Source organism: Amblyraja radiata, chromosome 9, assembly GCF_010909765.2.
Source record: "Amblyraja radiata isolate CabotCenter1 chromosome 9, sAmbRad1.1.pri, whole genome shotgun sequence".
NCBI classification, from domain to species: domain Eukaryota; kingdom Metazoa; phylum Chordata; class Chondrichthyes; order Rajiformes; family Rajidae; genus Amblyraja; species Amblyraja radiata.
In genome coordinates, this window is record NC_045964.1 from 30019245 (window position 1) to 30034122 (window position 14878).

General features: G+C 41.7%; 1 protein-coding gene across 3 annotated transcripts in view; it reads right to left on the minus strand.

The window, feature by feature from the left end:
- The window catches only part of nova1 (NOVA alternative splicing regulator 1), a 246843-nt gene that overhangs the window by 1388 nt on the left and 230577 nt on the right, over positions 1–14878 (minus strand). For all 3 annotated transcript variants that reach the window (XM_033026977.1, XM_033026976.1, XM_033026978.1), the window contains one exon: positions 1–1757. This exon is cut by the window's left edge and continues 1388 nt beyond it. In XM_033026977.1, the coding sequence (XP_032882868.1) occupies positions 750–1757 (1008 nt within the window). In that variant the 3' untranslated portion in view covers positions 1–749. The remainder of the gene's footprint in view (positions 1758–14878) is intronic.

Genomic DNA, 14878 nt, shown 5'->3' on the forward strand with positions numbered 1-14878 from the left:
TCTGGGCTGTGCACTTCTGTTGAACGTCCGTCGGACAAATGGCAAAGGATGGACCATGGCCAGCTTTCAGCATTATTTCCATATTCTATTTCAGATGGAGAAAAGGTGCAATTTTGTAAACTTACCAATATAATCTTCCACAGTTTTAACCTTTTTTATATTTTATACAGTGCTTTGCAACTATATTGCTTTTTGATTTTTTTTTTTGTATTTTAAAAATTATTTCCAAAATATTTTATTTCCTACTTTAATATACCCTAAGCAGGAAGTAAGACGATCAGGACAGTGCTTTGGCCTCACTCCATTTTAGGTCGCTGACCCTACCATACCCCGACCTAACAGTAGTACATGTAGCGTTTATCTGCTTCTTTTAGTTTGAACTAATACCGAGAACTACACGTGTATCGCTATATACATTCAGTCATTAACTACGATAATGCTGGTACAATGGCAGGCTAAGATCTCCTGACACTAGAAACACTCTCGACAAATATACACAAGCAAAGTATAGGGAACCAAAACAGATTGAGAAAAAATTACTTTCTATGAAACATCTGGTAAAACATATACTATTTACATATACACATCTTCAACATAGTCGCATTCTTTTGCATATAATATATTAATACAGAAAAAAACGTCACTTCTGCAAAGTACAGTACATCCTTTCTCGTTTGAAAAGGGGGTAGAGGGAGGGAGAGAGGGGGTGGGGAGGGGGGTAAAAGAGAATATTGTAAAGGGTCTGAAAATCACCCGATTTTCTGTGGGTTGGCTGCGCGCACGCCTTGCTCGTAAGTGATCCTCTGTGTTATTAAATACTGAGCAGCTTGGGTAGCAGCGGGCGTTCCCGTAATGGTCACCTTCCGATTTCTTGTGCCAGGCACAAACTCCCCCTTTTTGGAGATCTGTATCCTTGCACCAGTCAATTCCTGATATTCGACTAACGTCTTCCCGCCTTTCCCCAATATTGCACCGACGAGGTTTTCTGGGACGGCTATTTCCACCACGTCCTTTGATCCGTCTGTCGACTTCTCTGAGCCCAGGATGGCGCTGGCCGCCAGCGGTGAAGCAGCGCCGAAGTAGCCGTTTGTGGCGCCCGTGGCGGCGGCGAGGCTACCTAGGGCAAAGGTCCCCGCTGTCCCACCGAGAGGGCCGCCGCCGCCCGAGGCTTCGCTTGCATAGGTAGCCAGCAGGTTAGCTGCAGCAGCCGCCGCTGGATTAGCACTGGCTGCTGCCGCCGCCAATGCACCCGTGGCCGCAGCTTGACTCAAACCCAAACCAAGTGTGTTCAGGTTGTATCCATAGCTGGCTAAAGTGTTGAGTGCAGAGGTGATGGCCACCAGGTCGTTTCCCGTGAAGCCGGATAACACCGTTGGGAAGGCAGCGACCCCAGCAAGGTTAGCGTGTCCTAACAGCCCTGCGGCAGCCGCAGCAGTTGGCAACACCTCAGCTGTGTTGGCGTAAGGGGATCCGGTTGGGTTGGAGTTGGCCACTGGACCGGTGACATTGGCATAGCTGATGTTAAGACAGCTGCCGCTCTGCGGGTCCTCTTGGATTTTCTGGATGATAAGTTCGACGGCCTTGCGGTTCTGTTCGGGTTCCCCACTCACCGTCACCACTCTCTCTTGCAAGTTTATCCCATCTGGCTTTTGAGAGAGTTGTACCCAAGCTCCTGACTGCTCCATGACTGCCTTCACTGTTGCACCTCCCTTCCCAATTATCAGCCCTGCGGTGCTGTTAGGGACAATTATCTTTACCTGTAAATAAAGCAGAAACATCAGTACAGCTGTCAGTCAATGTTTGCAAAAACACCACGTCTATTTACTAATTGAGGTGAAAGAAGACGTGTTGAAACGTGACACTTCCCTCCATTTTGCATCCAACTAGATCTTGCATGACATGTGTGAAAAAAAAGTATAAGACTTACCGGTGCTTTGCCCTGCAAAATATACCAAGTGTCATTATGGAGACATTTTTAGCTTCTATGGCACTTTGGCCTAATGGCCTCGTTGAAAAGCCTTGCTAAAGTAAAATATCATCAACTTAAATGCAACTTATAATAACTTCTGTCTATCAGGAAGTGGACAAATTGTACTGATTTAATTACGTAAGAATATTAATAATCAGCAGAGAGTTTTCATTTTATTTACTTGGCTTTCATTTGAACTATATACTTTGAATCACTGATTCAAGAAGTGAGACAGTAAATGTATACGTGATGAATCGTTTAGACAATCAGTTTGGACATGATCAAACCAAAAATGCAACAATACACCCTCTAGCTGATCATTATCCTTTCTCTTTGGTTCAGTTAGCCCAATCTAAAATATTTTCATCTCTGCGATTCTTCATCCGTCACGCCTGTCTCTGTGCTTTTGATTCCACTTCACTTCACCATCGTGTAGGTACATTTTATTCTTAACTCACTACTCCGTCCATTCACATAACATACTGATTATATACGTATGCTTATGAGATGTCAGTCTGGAATGTTTTGCACAAGAAGCAACAACACCACATAAGATGGAGCCATGCAAAAGTAGGGATCGTCCCACCCGCTGAGTTACTCCAGCATTTTGTGTCTACCTTCAATATTCATGCCGCTGGATTGTAAGCTGCCCAAATGAAATATGAGGTGCTGTTCCTCCAATTTGCATGTGGCTTCACTCTGACAGTGGAGGAGTCCCAGGACAGCAAGGTGTGGGAATGGGAAAGGGTGTTGAAATGTTTGACAATGGGAAATCGCGTAGGCCAAGGAGGACTGAGCATAAGCTTTCAGCAAAATGATCGCCCAGCCTGCGCTTGGTCTCGCTGATATATAGGAGTCCACACTGAGAACAACAAATCCAGTAGATGACATTGGGGGGTAGTGGGTGCAAGTGAACCTCTGCCTCAGCTGAAAGAATTGTGATATATAGAAGATATACAGATGGGTGTCCAATCCTGCATTATATTTAGCTATGCAAGAAGCTTTTGAGGCATGGTTTACCGTGAAATATTTTGACAATGCCAATTAAACAGTGAATTAAATTTTAGGTATTGTTTCTAAAAAATGGGGAAAGGAGGAAGTCAACATTTAAAATAATATTCGCCAACCAGACGCCAAAATGCCGTGTGATCTACTTTAAAAACAAGACACGTCGGGCAACATTCTTATCAGAATTGGATGGGAAAATTGTCGAGGCAGTATTTTGCTATGAGCATATTAATGAAACCATCAGCAAACAAATAATCAAACAGTAAATTGGACTGCATTTCCTCTGCCTGCACATGTACCGTTAACATAAATCATGAAGTTGATTTTTTTTTTACTGCCTCCCACACTGTTAGTTCAAGGTGAGGCGTGGCATTTAAACGTATATAGGACTGAACATTCAACCAGAAAATAGTGCTTCAAGTATAGGTGAATATTTTAAAGGTTTGATGAGATTTTGTTACTACCAAAACAACATCGCAGGTCCTGAACACGGAATAGTTGCGTGGAAAAACATTCCTTTAGTGTCTGGTTATTGTCGTTTGATAAAACAAAGCTTTTTATACTTTATGTTGTATCTTGTGCCTTTAAAAAAAAATCCTATCTTTCCTTCCATCTGTCTTGCTGAGATTTCACTGAAGCTTCTCAGTTTAGATTCCAATTGCCAGAAAAAAAGGATTATTCAACAAGATTGACTGGAGAAGGTCATCTTTATATTCCCTGTAAAGATTCAAAATCTCTTGCATCAGACTCTCCTAGATAGTAAATGGTACACAATAGTCAACAAACATTTTGTGGGCAGCTGCAAGTCCGATGAATTGTGATATCTATTACCCAACAGCTAATTGCAGAATAAGGACGACATCCCAACAATGGGTATACTTGTGACAAAATGTTGTGCTCGCTATTTTGCAAATGGCCTGCAAAATGTTTTATGGAAATATATTCTCCCACTGTTTCTCTCCTCCAAGCCACCTGCAGCTCCACAATTTCCTGCTTGTTCATTGGGAAAAGGAAAGGCACTCTTACATCTGTGATGGTGACTGAATTTGGTTGATTACAAAAGGTGGGGGGAGTGTTAACAACCCAATGAGAATTTACTGCAACAAATAGATGCTGCCTTTGTCTTGTGCATTCCTATTGACATCTGCTCCACTTTGTCAATCTAGGAAACTGACTTTTATTTTCAATCTGGACATTTCCTCCAGCTTTAATTTCACATACCAAAATAACTATTTCTGTGTTTCTGATCAACTGTTATCTTCACATTGCACCTGCCCTATAATTGCAACTAATATTTTAAAGAAATACATTTCATATTATTGGAATCATTAATCTGTATTCCCATTATTGAAGGCAATTTATATTAAAATGCAATTATCTGGAGACCTAGCAGTGGGTCATTTTGCTAAAATGCGGACTCATATTTTAACGGTATACAAACCAATCTTCCAAGCTATCAAGATCATCAAAGCTTCATTGGTTGACTATGAATCCCTTTTGCTGTTACCAGTCATGTCGGCATCTTAAATACAATCAAACCTCTAAAATACATCTTTGGGTTTGTTGGCTTCAAATTCCAATGACAAGAACAAATACAAATTATAAACCTAAAGCCACTGAATCATCTTTTGGCATCTAGTGTCAATTTTCTCTATTTAATTTAGGTAACATTAACTGAAAAAAAGTATGATTGTAGATGAATACAATTTGTGTGAGATGTACAATTATATTTTGATTTGCGTAAACAATTTTAATACAGCAGTATTGTTGATAAGCTTTATCAGTGGTAAAATTTCTTCTATGTTTACATTCTTGGCTAATAAATTAATTAGAATCAACAATAAAATAGCTTTTATGATGATATACTAACAAAATATATACATATAAAATGCCTCTCCATAAGGTCATGTGATAGGAGCAGAATTAGGCCATTTGGCCCATCGTCTCATCCGTCATTCAATCATGGCTGATCTATCTCTCCCTCCTAGCCCCATTCTCCTGCCTTCTCCCCATAACCCCTGACACCCATTCTCCATAGTTTCTACATAAAGGTATGCACGTTATTTTCAACTTGGCAGCCTGTTCATGCGCTTGCCATTGTGCATCAGCCATGCTTTACAATTTGTCCAACTTTCATTTCATTAATTTCCTTTCATAGCCGCCACGACCACCTCACTCCCACTCATCCACCCAACTTCATAGCCTATCCATTGGAGATTCAAATCTTAACCTTTTACAGTGATTCTACATTTATGCCAAAGTTTTATAATTTGGCTAATATATTTTGCATTTGTGGAATTATGTGGGTGTGTAGTTTTAAAAATGGAAACAATTGAAAATTTCAGGTGAAATAAATATGTGGAGATTTAAGTGTTATCAACCTTGCATTTGCTTGAGCACGTATCACTTCTGAAGATATTTATAACGTCAAACAAACCAACAGTTGGACAATTGAAACAATTGAACTCATGTCATCTACTTTAAGTCTTTAGATTCTTTAAAATATATTAGAATACATTTCATACCTATGTTCAACACAATTCCTACTTTCAAGTACCACTTTTAAGATTGAAACTCTTGCAAACTAGAATTAATTGTTGCATGGTAACTAATTAACTGCAGAAATGGATGAAATAGACTGAATTATTTAGGTGGTACAGTGGTAGTGTTGCTGCCTGACAGCGGCAGAGTCCTGGGTTCAATCCTGACGGCAGGTGCTTGTGTGTACGGAGTTTGTACATTCTCCCCTTGATCTGCATGGGTTTTCCCCGGAAGCTCCGTTTTTCGGTTTCTACTCACACTCCAAAGACGTGCAGGTTTGTAGGTTAATTGGCTTGGTAAAATTGTAAATTGTCCCTAGGATAGTGTTAATGTGCAGGGATTGCTGATCAGCGTGGACTCGGTGGGCGGAAGGGTCTGTTTCCGCACTGTATCTCAAAACTAAACTAAACTATTTCAAACGTTAGTGTAAACTGTAATCCAATTCATCATAGCTCTCCCAGCCTTAGGCAAGACAATTACAAACAATTTTTATTTACAACAATCTTTCTTTACAACACCTTGTCACATCACTTGTTAAAGACATCTCCATGACTACTATCAACTTGCGGTTATGGCATCAGATCAGATCACGTAAGCCTATCTTAGCTATTGGCCAATGCAAGCTAAGTCACTGAAGCACTTTACGATCAACATCAGCAAAGGCACATTTCCCAACTGGCTTTATGAGTCTATTAATTGGCAGCTCAATATTATGTTGACCCAGCGTGTGATGTCCAAATTACCACAGTTAATTTGTACATGTACTTGATGTTCAGACAACACTGGATGGATATTTGATGCCAAAATATGTTTAAATTTGCCTTGAACTGCAAATTACTAGTGGGTGCCAGAGGATTTGAGATGCTTCACCAGCATCTCATGCAAATTACAGCTCAGCTCCAAATCTACCCTGTGCTTCAAGAAGTTGCTGCAATTGAGCAGGCGAGGACTCTATTCCTTGGAGTGCAGGAAGAGGAGGGGTGATCTTATAGAGGTGCACAAAATCATGAGAGGAATAGATCGGGTAGATGCACAGAGTCTCTTGCCCTGGGTAGGGAAATCGAGAGCCAGAGGACATAGGTTTATGATGATGGGGGAAAGATTTAATAGGAACCCGAGGAGTTACTTTTTCACACAAAGGGTGGTGGTTGTATGGAACGAGTTGCCGGAGGGGGTAGATGAGGCAGGTACTATCACAACATTTAAGAAACATTTAGACAGGTACATGAATAGGACAGGTGAAGAGGGATATGGGCCAATGCAGGCAGGTGGGATCAGTGTAGATGGGACATGTTGACTAGTGTGGGCAAGTTGGGACGAAGGGCCTGTTTTCACACTGTAAGACTCTATACTCTGATGAAGTCTAATGTGACAAAATATTTTTTGGCTACCCAATCTACCTGTGATACCACTTTCAACAAATTACGTACCTGTACTTCTAGACCCCCCTGCTCTACCTCACTTCCGAGACCCCTACTGTTCACTGTGTACTGTTAGGACCTGTCCCTATTAGTGCTCCCAAAATTCAACACCTCATATTTCTCTGTATAAAATTTCATTGGACATGGCAGATCTGTGCAAATATACAGTAATACCTCTGCCTAAAATTTTGGTCTATTAAAACTGACAGTACATTTCAGAAGGAATACAAATAATACTTGTTACTCCAGAATTTACAACGCACGTGGATTGATTTAAACATCATTCTTTTGAGATTCAGAACATGCCTACTTTTGAACGAAAAATAAATGCTGCTGCATTGCAGAGATGGGCACCCTGTGCATACTGAGCCTCTGTAGTTTGCATTTGTCCATGCAGATTGATTTTCTAATTTGAAATGTAAATATGGGAGCAGAGTACAAATAAACCATTTTCCTCCAACAGAATAAGACTCTAATAACCTGCTAATAACCTTTTGGATATTGTAGAAACAGGGAGCTGGAGATGCTGGTTAATACACAAAAGGGCACAAAGTGCTGGAGTAACTCAGGGGGTCAGGCAGCATGTCTCGAGAACATGGATACGTGACGTTTCGGGTGGGGACCCTTCTTAAGTGTTCCAGTCCCCTTTACTTCAAAATTAGGTTGAACGATGACTTTGGGTTCACGTTGTCAGTTTACTATTAGGTGGAAAGCTGATATCAACTTCCAAACAACATCAAATGTATGACTATTCATGACATTATATAACATGATTACAGTTTGTAACTTCATTAATAATTCCATTAAAAATGACTGCAATGTAAATAGTACTCAAATGCCTCATATCAATACAAAGTCTTTCTGGCAGAGCAATATTAATGAATGTTTAAACCTGACATATACTGTGTGTGTGTGTGTGTGTGTGTGTGTGTGTGTGTGTGTGTGTGTGTGTGTGTGTGTGTGTGTGTGTGTGTGTGTGTGTGTGTGTGTGTGTGTGTGGCTGTGTGTGCGCATATGTGTGCATATGTGTGCGTGTGTGTTTGTCGGTGTGTGCGTATGTATGTGGCTGTGTGTGTAAGTAACTATGTGCGTGTGTGCATATGTTTCATATTGTGCACTGGACATATATTCCGGTTGATAATTGCAGAAGCTAAAATCAAAAGGTCAAATAAGGCTGTATAAAAACCCAAAGCTAAACCCAATCCATTATCAGCAAAACTATCAGAAGTTCTTTTTTTTTCAAAGAAAGATACAGAATAGGGAATCTGAACATGTTTTGCTACACTCTGGATTGAAATTAATTGAAGTAGAGTAGAGGAATGGATAACATTTCAGTAAGGAGAATGAGATGAATAAAGAAATTAGATAATAATAAAATAAGAACAAATCTACAGAACAGTTGGTGGGTTTCAGCTTCATTTGTGTCCTATTTTACAATTTAAATACGCTAACAGCAACACCCACCTTAGAGACCAAACATATTACATTAAAACACCTAGAAGAAGCAATTTATTTAAAAAAATCTACATTTGGATGATCAGCCATGATCATATTGAATGACGGTGCAGCCTCGATGGGCCGAATGGCCTACTCCTGCACCTATTTTCGATGTCTATGTCTATGTCTGTATAACTAAAATTCTTTATAGAAAAATGAATGAATTAACACTTGTTGAATTTTCCATAAGCATGGGAAATACAGCTGAAAGTTTTCAAAATCAATATGGAACACCTTATGTGAACAAATTGAGTAATGAATGTTATTTTAATTAGTTTAGCTTAGTTTATTATTGTCACGTGTGCTGAGGCACAGTAAAAAGCTTTTGTTGCCGTGCGATCCTGTCAAAGAAAAGATGAATGGGCACAGATAAACGTTAAAGGGTACAACATTTGCCATGTGTAGCATTGTTACTCTGGTACTTCTCATGGAATTTCAAGTTGACAAGTATTCGTCAGTGTGATTATTTGATGACTGCCACATTAATGGATCAATGGTTCTTTATTGTCACGTATGCATTACACAGTGAAATTCTTTTTTGCATTACTCACACATGCACAGTCACCACATTTGACGCCATTTATGAAAAGAAAAAGTCCAAAGTCCACATGCTGGATGTACTGGAGGGCCCCTGCTCCAGGTAAGTAGTCCAGGTAAGTCCCAGTCTGCTGCAGGGCCACTCATTACGTGACTGTCCCAGAGTAAACTCAACAAATAGCATCTCATCTTCTGACTGGGCATCACAATCCTCTGGATATGATATTGAATCAAACAATTTCAATTAACCTGTCTTTCCAAATTGTATCTGCAATTATGAGTACTGATAGTAAATCATCAAACTTGGAACACTAACTCAATTTTTCTCTCTACATAGATGTCACCAGACTATCTAAACGTTTCCAAATAATCTTTTATTTCAGATTGCCAGTAACTGCAGTGCTTGTATCTCATCTGCAGTTTTATTTATAGTTCTCTATTCTCTGCTCAGACTCATCTTCTTCTATTTACACCTACTCCAGTTGGATCAACTGAAATGAACAAGCTTTCACCAGCCTTTCTCAGTCAGTGCTGTTGCCATTCACTCTCTGCTTGGCGGCATTCTGTCGCTCATATCCCCCTTTTTTCTATCCATCTCTCCAAATTTTTGCAACTGAAACCATTTTTGATTCTCCACTTGGGGGGAGCACATTTGCTGCCTTAAGGGCCTGTCCCACTTTCCCGAGTCCTCTGCCGAGTTGAAAGGACCGTTAAAAAAAATCAAGATTTTTGTGATCTACAAACTCCTCCTCCTGACTATCTTTTTACTCATGGACTTTTTTGTCATGCTGGAAAAAAACATCCCAACTTACACCGAAGAGCCTGTTTCTACTCTGTACCTCTAACTAAACTCTAAACTTCTCTGGTTTTGATGAAAGATCATCAAGCCGAAAAAAATGTAACTCTGTTTTGCAGTTCATAGGCATTGCCTTACATACATGGTAATCTTAACGCATGGGCACGCTGGGCAGTTGCCCGGGGCCCCTTGAGCATAGGGGCCACATGCTAATCTATGTATTGTAGAATGTTATTGTAGAACATGAAAACGGAGAAGAACATCGCAAGTGCATGACAGCATATTTGATTCGGCATAAAGAAACTGGAGGTGTAGGGGCCCCAGTGCACTGCTTAGCCCAGGGGCCTATAATGCTGTTAAGACAGCCCTGGTTACATATTGAATATTTCCCACAGCTTCTGCTTTTGTTATGAACATTTATAACCTAACATCGATATTGGATGGTTCAAGTGGAAGTCTTAATTTCATATTTCCAATTTAACCTTGACTGAATCTATATAAAGGAATTTCAATTATGTTACTTGTCAGGTGGGTAATACAAACAGTCAGACCAGACCATCAATATAACAATACGTATAATTTAGATAAAAAATGACTGTCATTAGGTAGCTTTACATAGCTTTATACTACGTACTACATTTATACCACATAGCTTTACATAGAAATAAAGCACAGAAATAGTCCAACTGGGTCCACACAAACAGCCTTCTATTCCTTTTCAACTAAGAAAATAAATGCTCTGTTCATTTCTTGCTCTTACACTTAAGTAGCTTGTTTTTAAATGTATCTGTATCATTATGGGCCTGTCCCACTTAGGCGACTTTTTAGGCGACTGCAGGAGACTATGCAGTCGCCACATGGTCGCCACATGGTCGCGGGTGGTTGCCGGGGAGTCGCCTTCATGGTCGTGAGGGGCTACTGCATTCTGGGAACTAGTCGCGGCCTCATTATGGTCGGCGTGAATTTTTCACCATCTTGAAAAATTAGCGGCGACTAGAATGAAGCCGCCAAGGAGAGTAGCGAGCATTCTCAAGCCATAGGTGGGTCGCCAGGCGGTCCAAATGGGTCGCCAGGAGGTCAAAGATTCTCGGAGGTTCTCGTAGGTTGTAGCCGGTGCTGACCAGTGAATTTCATTGGCTCAATGGGAGAAAAAAGGTAAACAGTAGTTTTCAGAACCAAGGATAACCGACCGGTAATGTTAAATGTCCGTCGAGCTTCAAGGCCGTGAATCTGTGGCTTCTTAAAAGTTGTCTCCACTCCTTCTCCCCCTCACCCCACCCCCCTCTTTTAAAGGACTTACCGTACACTGTGCTTTAGCCATCTTTTTACAGCGCCATCGCGGTGTGTGTCTGTTTCCCTTGGCATTGAACCGTGTGAATTTTTTAGACAGCGTTTCCGCCGCTTGCCCTGTCCCCTGCCTGCATAACGGGCTGGTGAAGGAAGCGATGGGTTTGTGTGTTTGTGTATGTGTGTGTTCCACTCTGACAGTCGCAGTTCCAGTTGCCGTTTTTTCAGGCGTCTGCCAGCAACTTGACAGTCGCCGGCAGTCCGCTGAAAAATCGCCTAAGTGGGACAAGCTCATTAGCCTCATCTAGTTTATGTAGAAGCAAGTTGTGTATTGTTACTATCCCTGGTTTTCTTCTGCATTCCTTATTGTATTTAAGAATAAGGGCGGCATTTAAGGGAGGCACAATGGTGCCCTGGTTACATCCCACACCTAAAAGATGTGCGGGTTTGCAGGTTCATTGGCCTCTGTAAATTGCCCACACCTGGAGTATTGTGTGCAGTTTTGGTCCCCTAATTTGAGGAAGGACATTCTTGCTATTGAGGGACTGCAGCGTAGGTTTACAAGGTTAATTCCTGGGATGGCGGGACTGTCATATGCTGAGAGAATGGAGCAGCTGGGCTTGTACACTCTGGAGTTTAGAAGGATGAGAGGGCATCCCCCTTATCCTTATCTTAAGGATAAGGGGGAAATCCTTTAAAACCGAGATGAGAAGAACTTTTTTCACACAGAGAGTGGTGAATCTCTGGAACTCTCTGCCACAGAGGGTAGTCGAGGCCAGTTCATTGGCTATATTTAAGAGGGAGTTAGATGTGGCCCTTGTGGCTAAGGGGATCAGAGGGTATGGAGAGAAGGCAGGTACGGGATACTGAGTTGGATGATCAGCCATGATCATATTGAATGGCCTACTCCTGCACCTAATTTCTATGTTTCTATGTTTCTAACTCATTGAAACATATAAGATTGTTAAGGGTTTGGACACGCTAGAGGCAGGAAACATGTTCCCGATGTTGGGGGAGTCCAGAACCAGGGGCCACAGTTTAAGAATAAGGAGTAAGCCATTTAGAACGGAGACGCGGAAACATTTTTTCTCACAGAGAGTGGTGCGTCTGTGGAATTCTCTGCCTCAGGTGGAGGCGGGTTCTCTGGATGAATTCTAGAGAGAGCTAGATAGGGCTCTTAAAAATAGCGGAGTCAGGGGATATGGGGAGAAGGCAGGAACGGGGTACTGATTGGGGATGATCAGCTGTCAGACGGCATCACATTGAATGGTGGTGCTGGCTCGAAGGGCCGAATGGCCTACTCCTGCACCTATTGTCTATTGCCCCTCGTGTGCAGGGAGTGGATGAGAAAGTGGGATAACAGAACTACTGTGACCGGGTGATCAATGGTGTGCGTGGACACAGTGGGCCAAAGGGCCTGTACCTGTGCAGTATCTCTAAGCTAAAATAAATAACAGTTATGAGTTTAATGATCATATTTACCTAAAAGAAGGAGCAGTCAATCAATGCCAGGGGAACATGTAGAGAATGGCAAGAACTCTTGGTAGTGATGCTTATGAACAAAAAACTGTAGCATCAAGCAGTGAGGTGTAATCTATGGACATGGCCAGGGATGGCAGAACAGACAGGGAAGAGGACACTCCATTTCTCTGAAAAATGACGGCATTGTGGAAGAGCAGAAGGACACCCTGGTGAAGCATTCCAGCAACTGAATGAAGGAAGAAGAACGTACAGGTACATCTGGTCCCAAGGATATATCTTTATGGCTGGTTTTGGAAGTGGGAACTATCACATCAAAGTTCTTTAAATCCTGTTAAGGGCTGCTTCTTGTCCTCATCAATGCAGACAAAATGCCTTTAAGTTTGGGATTTCTAGTTTGCTATTCCCAGGCATGTTCCACCCCAATAATAAAGATAGACACAAAGTGCTGGAGTGATGCAGCGGGTCAGGCAGCGTCTCTGAAGAATATGGAGAGGAGACATTTCAGGTTCGGACTTTCTTCAGACCACCCCAATAATAAGAGGCACTTTGTACTCCACACTAATACAGGCAAAATGCACAAATATCAAAAAATTGTCTTTAAGATAGGTTATCTTTGAATTAAGTAATCAAAGTGGTCAATGCCACAGGGTTTCTTCCGCATGTATGCATATGCTAGTGTGGACACATCACTGACAAACATAATGAGCAAAAAAGTTTGTGGGGATATGGTGTGATGAAGAGCCTGTTTCTGGGCATAGCAGGCCAATGGACCAATGGAAAACCCACACGGTCACAGGGAGAACGTACAAACTCCGTACAGACAGCACCTGCAGTCAGGATCGACTCGGATCACTGGCGCTGTAAGGCAGCAACTCTACCTCTGCACCATTATACAGCCCTTGCTACAGTTTAACCGACTTGTAAACATAACACATATTATACACATATATAATATTTTATATATAATATATAGTATATATGATATATTATATATAATACATTATATATATAATATATTATCTTCTCCGTGGATTGTCACCTTGGAGAAGCTTGTGTGGACCTGAGATCCTGAGAGCGATGCCGTCTGGAGCTATGCTCCTGGTAGGGTCACCCATGGCGGTAAGGTCGAGAGGGAGGTCCCTGACAAAGAGCAATCCAACCAAGACCTCAATGGTGGAACAGGCGGAGGACAATGGCTGACCCTAGTGGAGCGTCACAACGGCTGGGAAGGCGGATGAAGGCTGCAGCAGAAAAGGATCTCCGGTCGTCTTGGACTCCATGCCACTGCATCCCGACTCAGATCTGTCAAGGACCGCGGGGTGGCTGTCTGTGCACCAGTCTCCCCACGTTAAACAAAGTCACGCACAGGCCGCCTCCATATAGGGAATAGGTACCCTGGAGGCACCCATGGTCAGCCATGACCAAAGTGGGCCTAAGAAAAATATATTATATTTATATTATATATTGTATATTATATAAAATATACAGATTTTTTATTTTATACATATATATTTGCAATATATATGCAAAAATAAAATGGATCCTATGTTTTCCCCTCCCAAAGTCACCAATCAGCTCCTTGGTCTTGCTAATGTTGAGAGCAAGATTGTTGTTCTGGTATCATTCAATCAGATTTTCAATCTCCCTCCTGTACTCTTATCCACCATTACCTGTTATTCGTCCAATGACTGGGTTTTGTCGGCGAATTTAAAGATGGTTTTGGAGCTGTGCATGGCTACATAGTCATGGGCATTGAGAGAGTAGAGCAAGGGGGCTGAGTACACAGCCATGACATGCTTCTGCATAGTGAAGCTTATTAAGGTTACCAATTCACACTGATTGTGGTTTTCCGATCAGGAAGTCAAGGATCCAATTACATTGGGTTGAGCAGAGATGCAATCCTCTGAATTTAATGATGTTTGGAGGGGTTGGTGGTATTGAATGCCAGGCTGTAGTCAAGGAACAACAGCCTGACAAATGGGTTCTTGTTGTCCAACCGGTCCAGTGCAGAGTGGAGAGCCAAAAGATCGCACCCCCCATTAATCTATTGTGGTGGTAGGAAAATTGTAGTGGGTCCAGGTCCTTACTAAGGTAGTGCAGATTTCATGTTGGAATGAAGTTTACAAGTCTGTTCAACCTTTTAGCATGTTAAAACATGTGCCTTGCTGTTCAATCAGCCATAATCCAAACTGATGACGTTGGTATGATTACATGGACTTGTGTGACCAAATGTTGTCAAACAATTGGCCAGAACATACTCCATCTCTGAAATGGCTTAAAATCTCTGACAATTGCCAAAGTCATGCCTCCAGCTTTGCTGGCTGTCAAAACGGACACGTT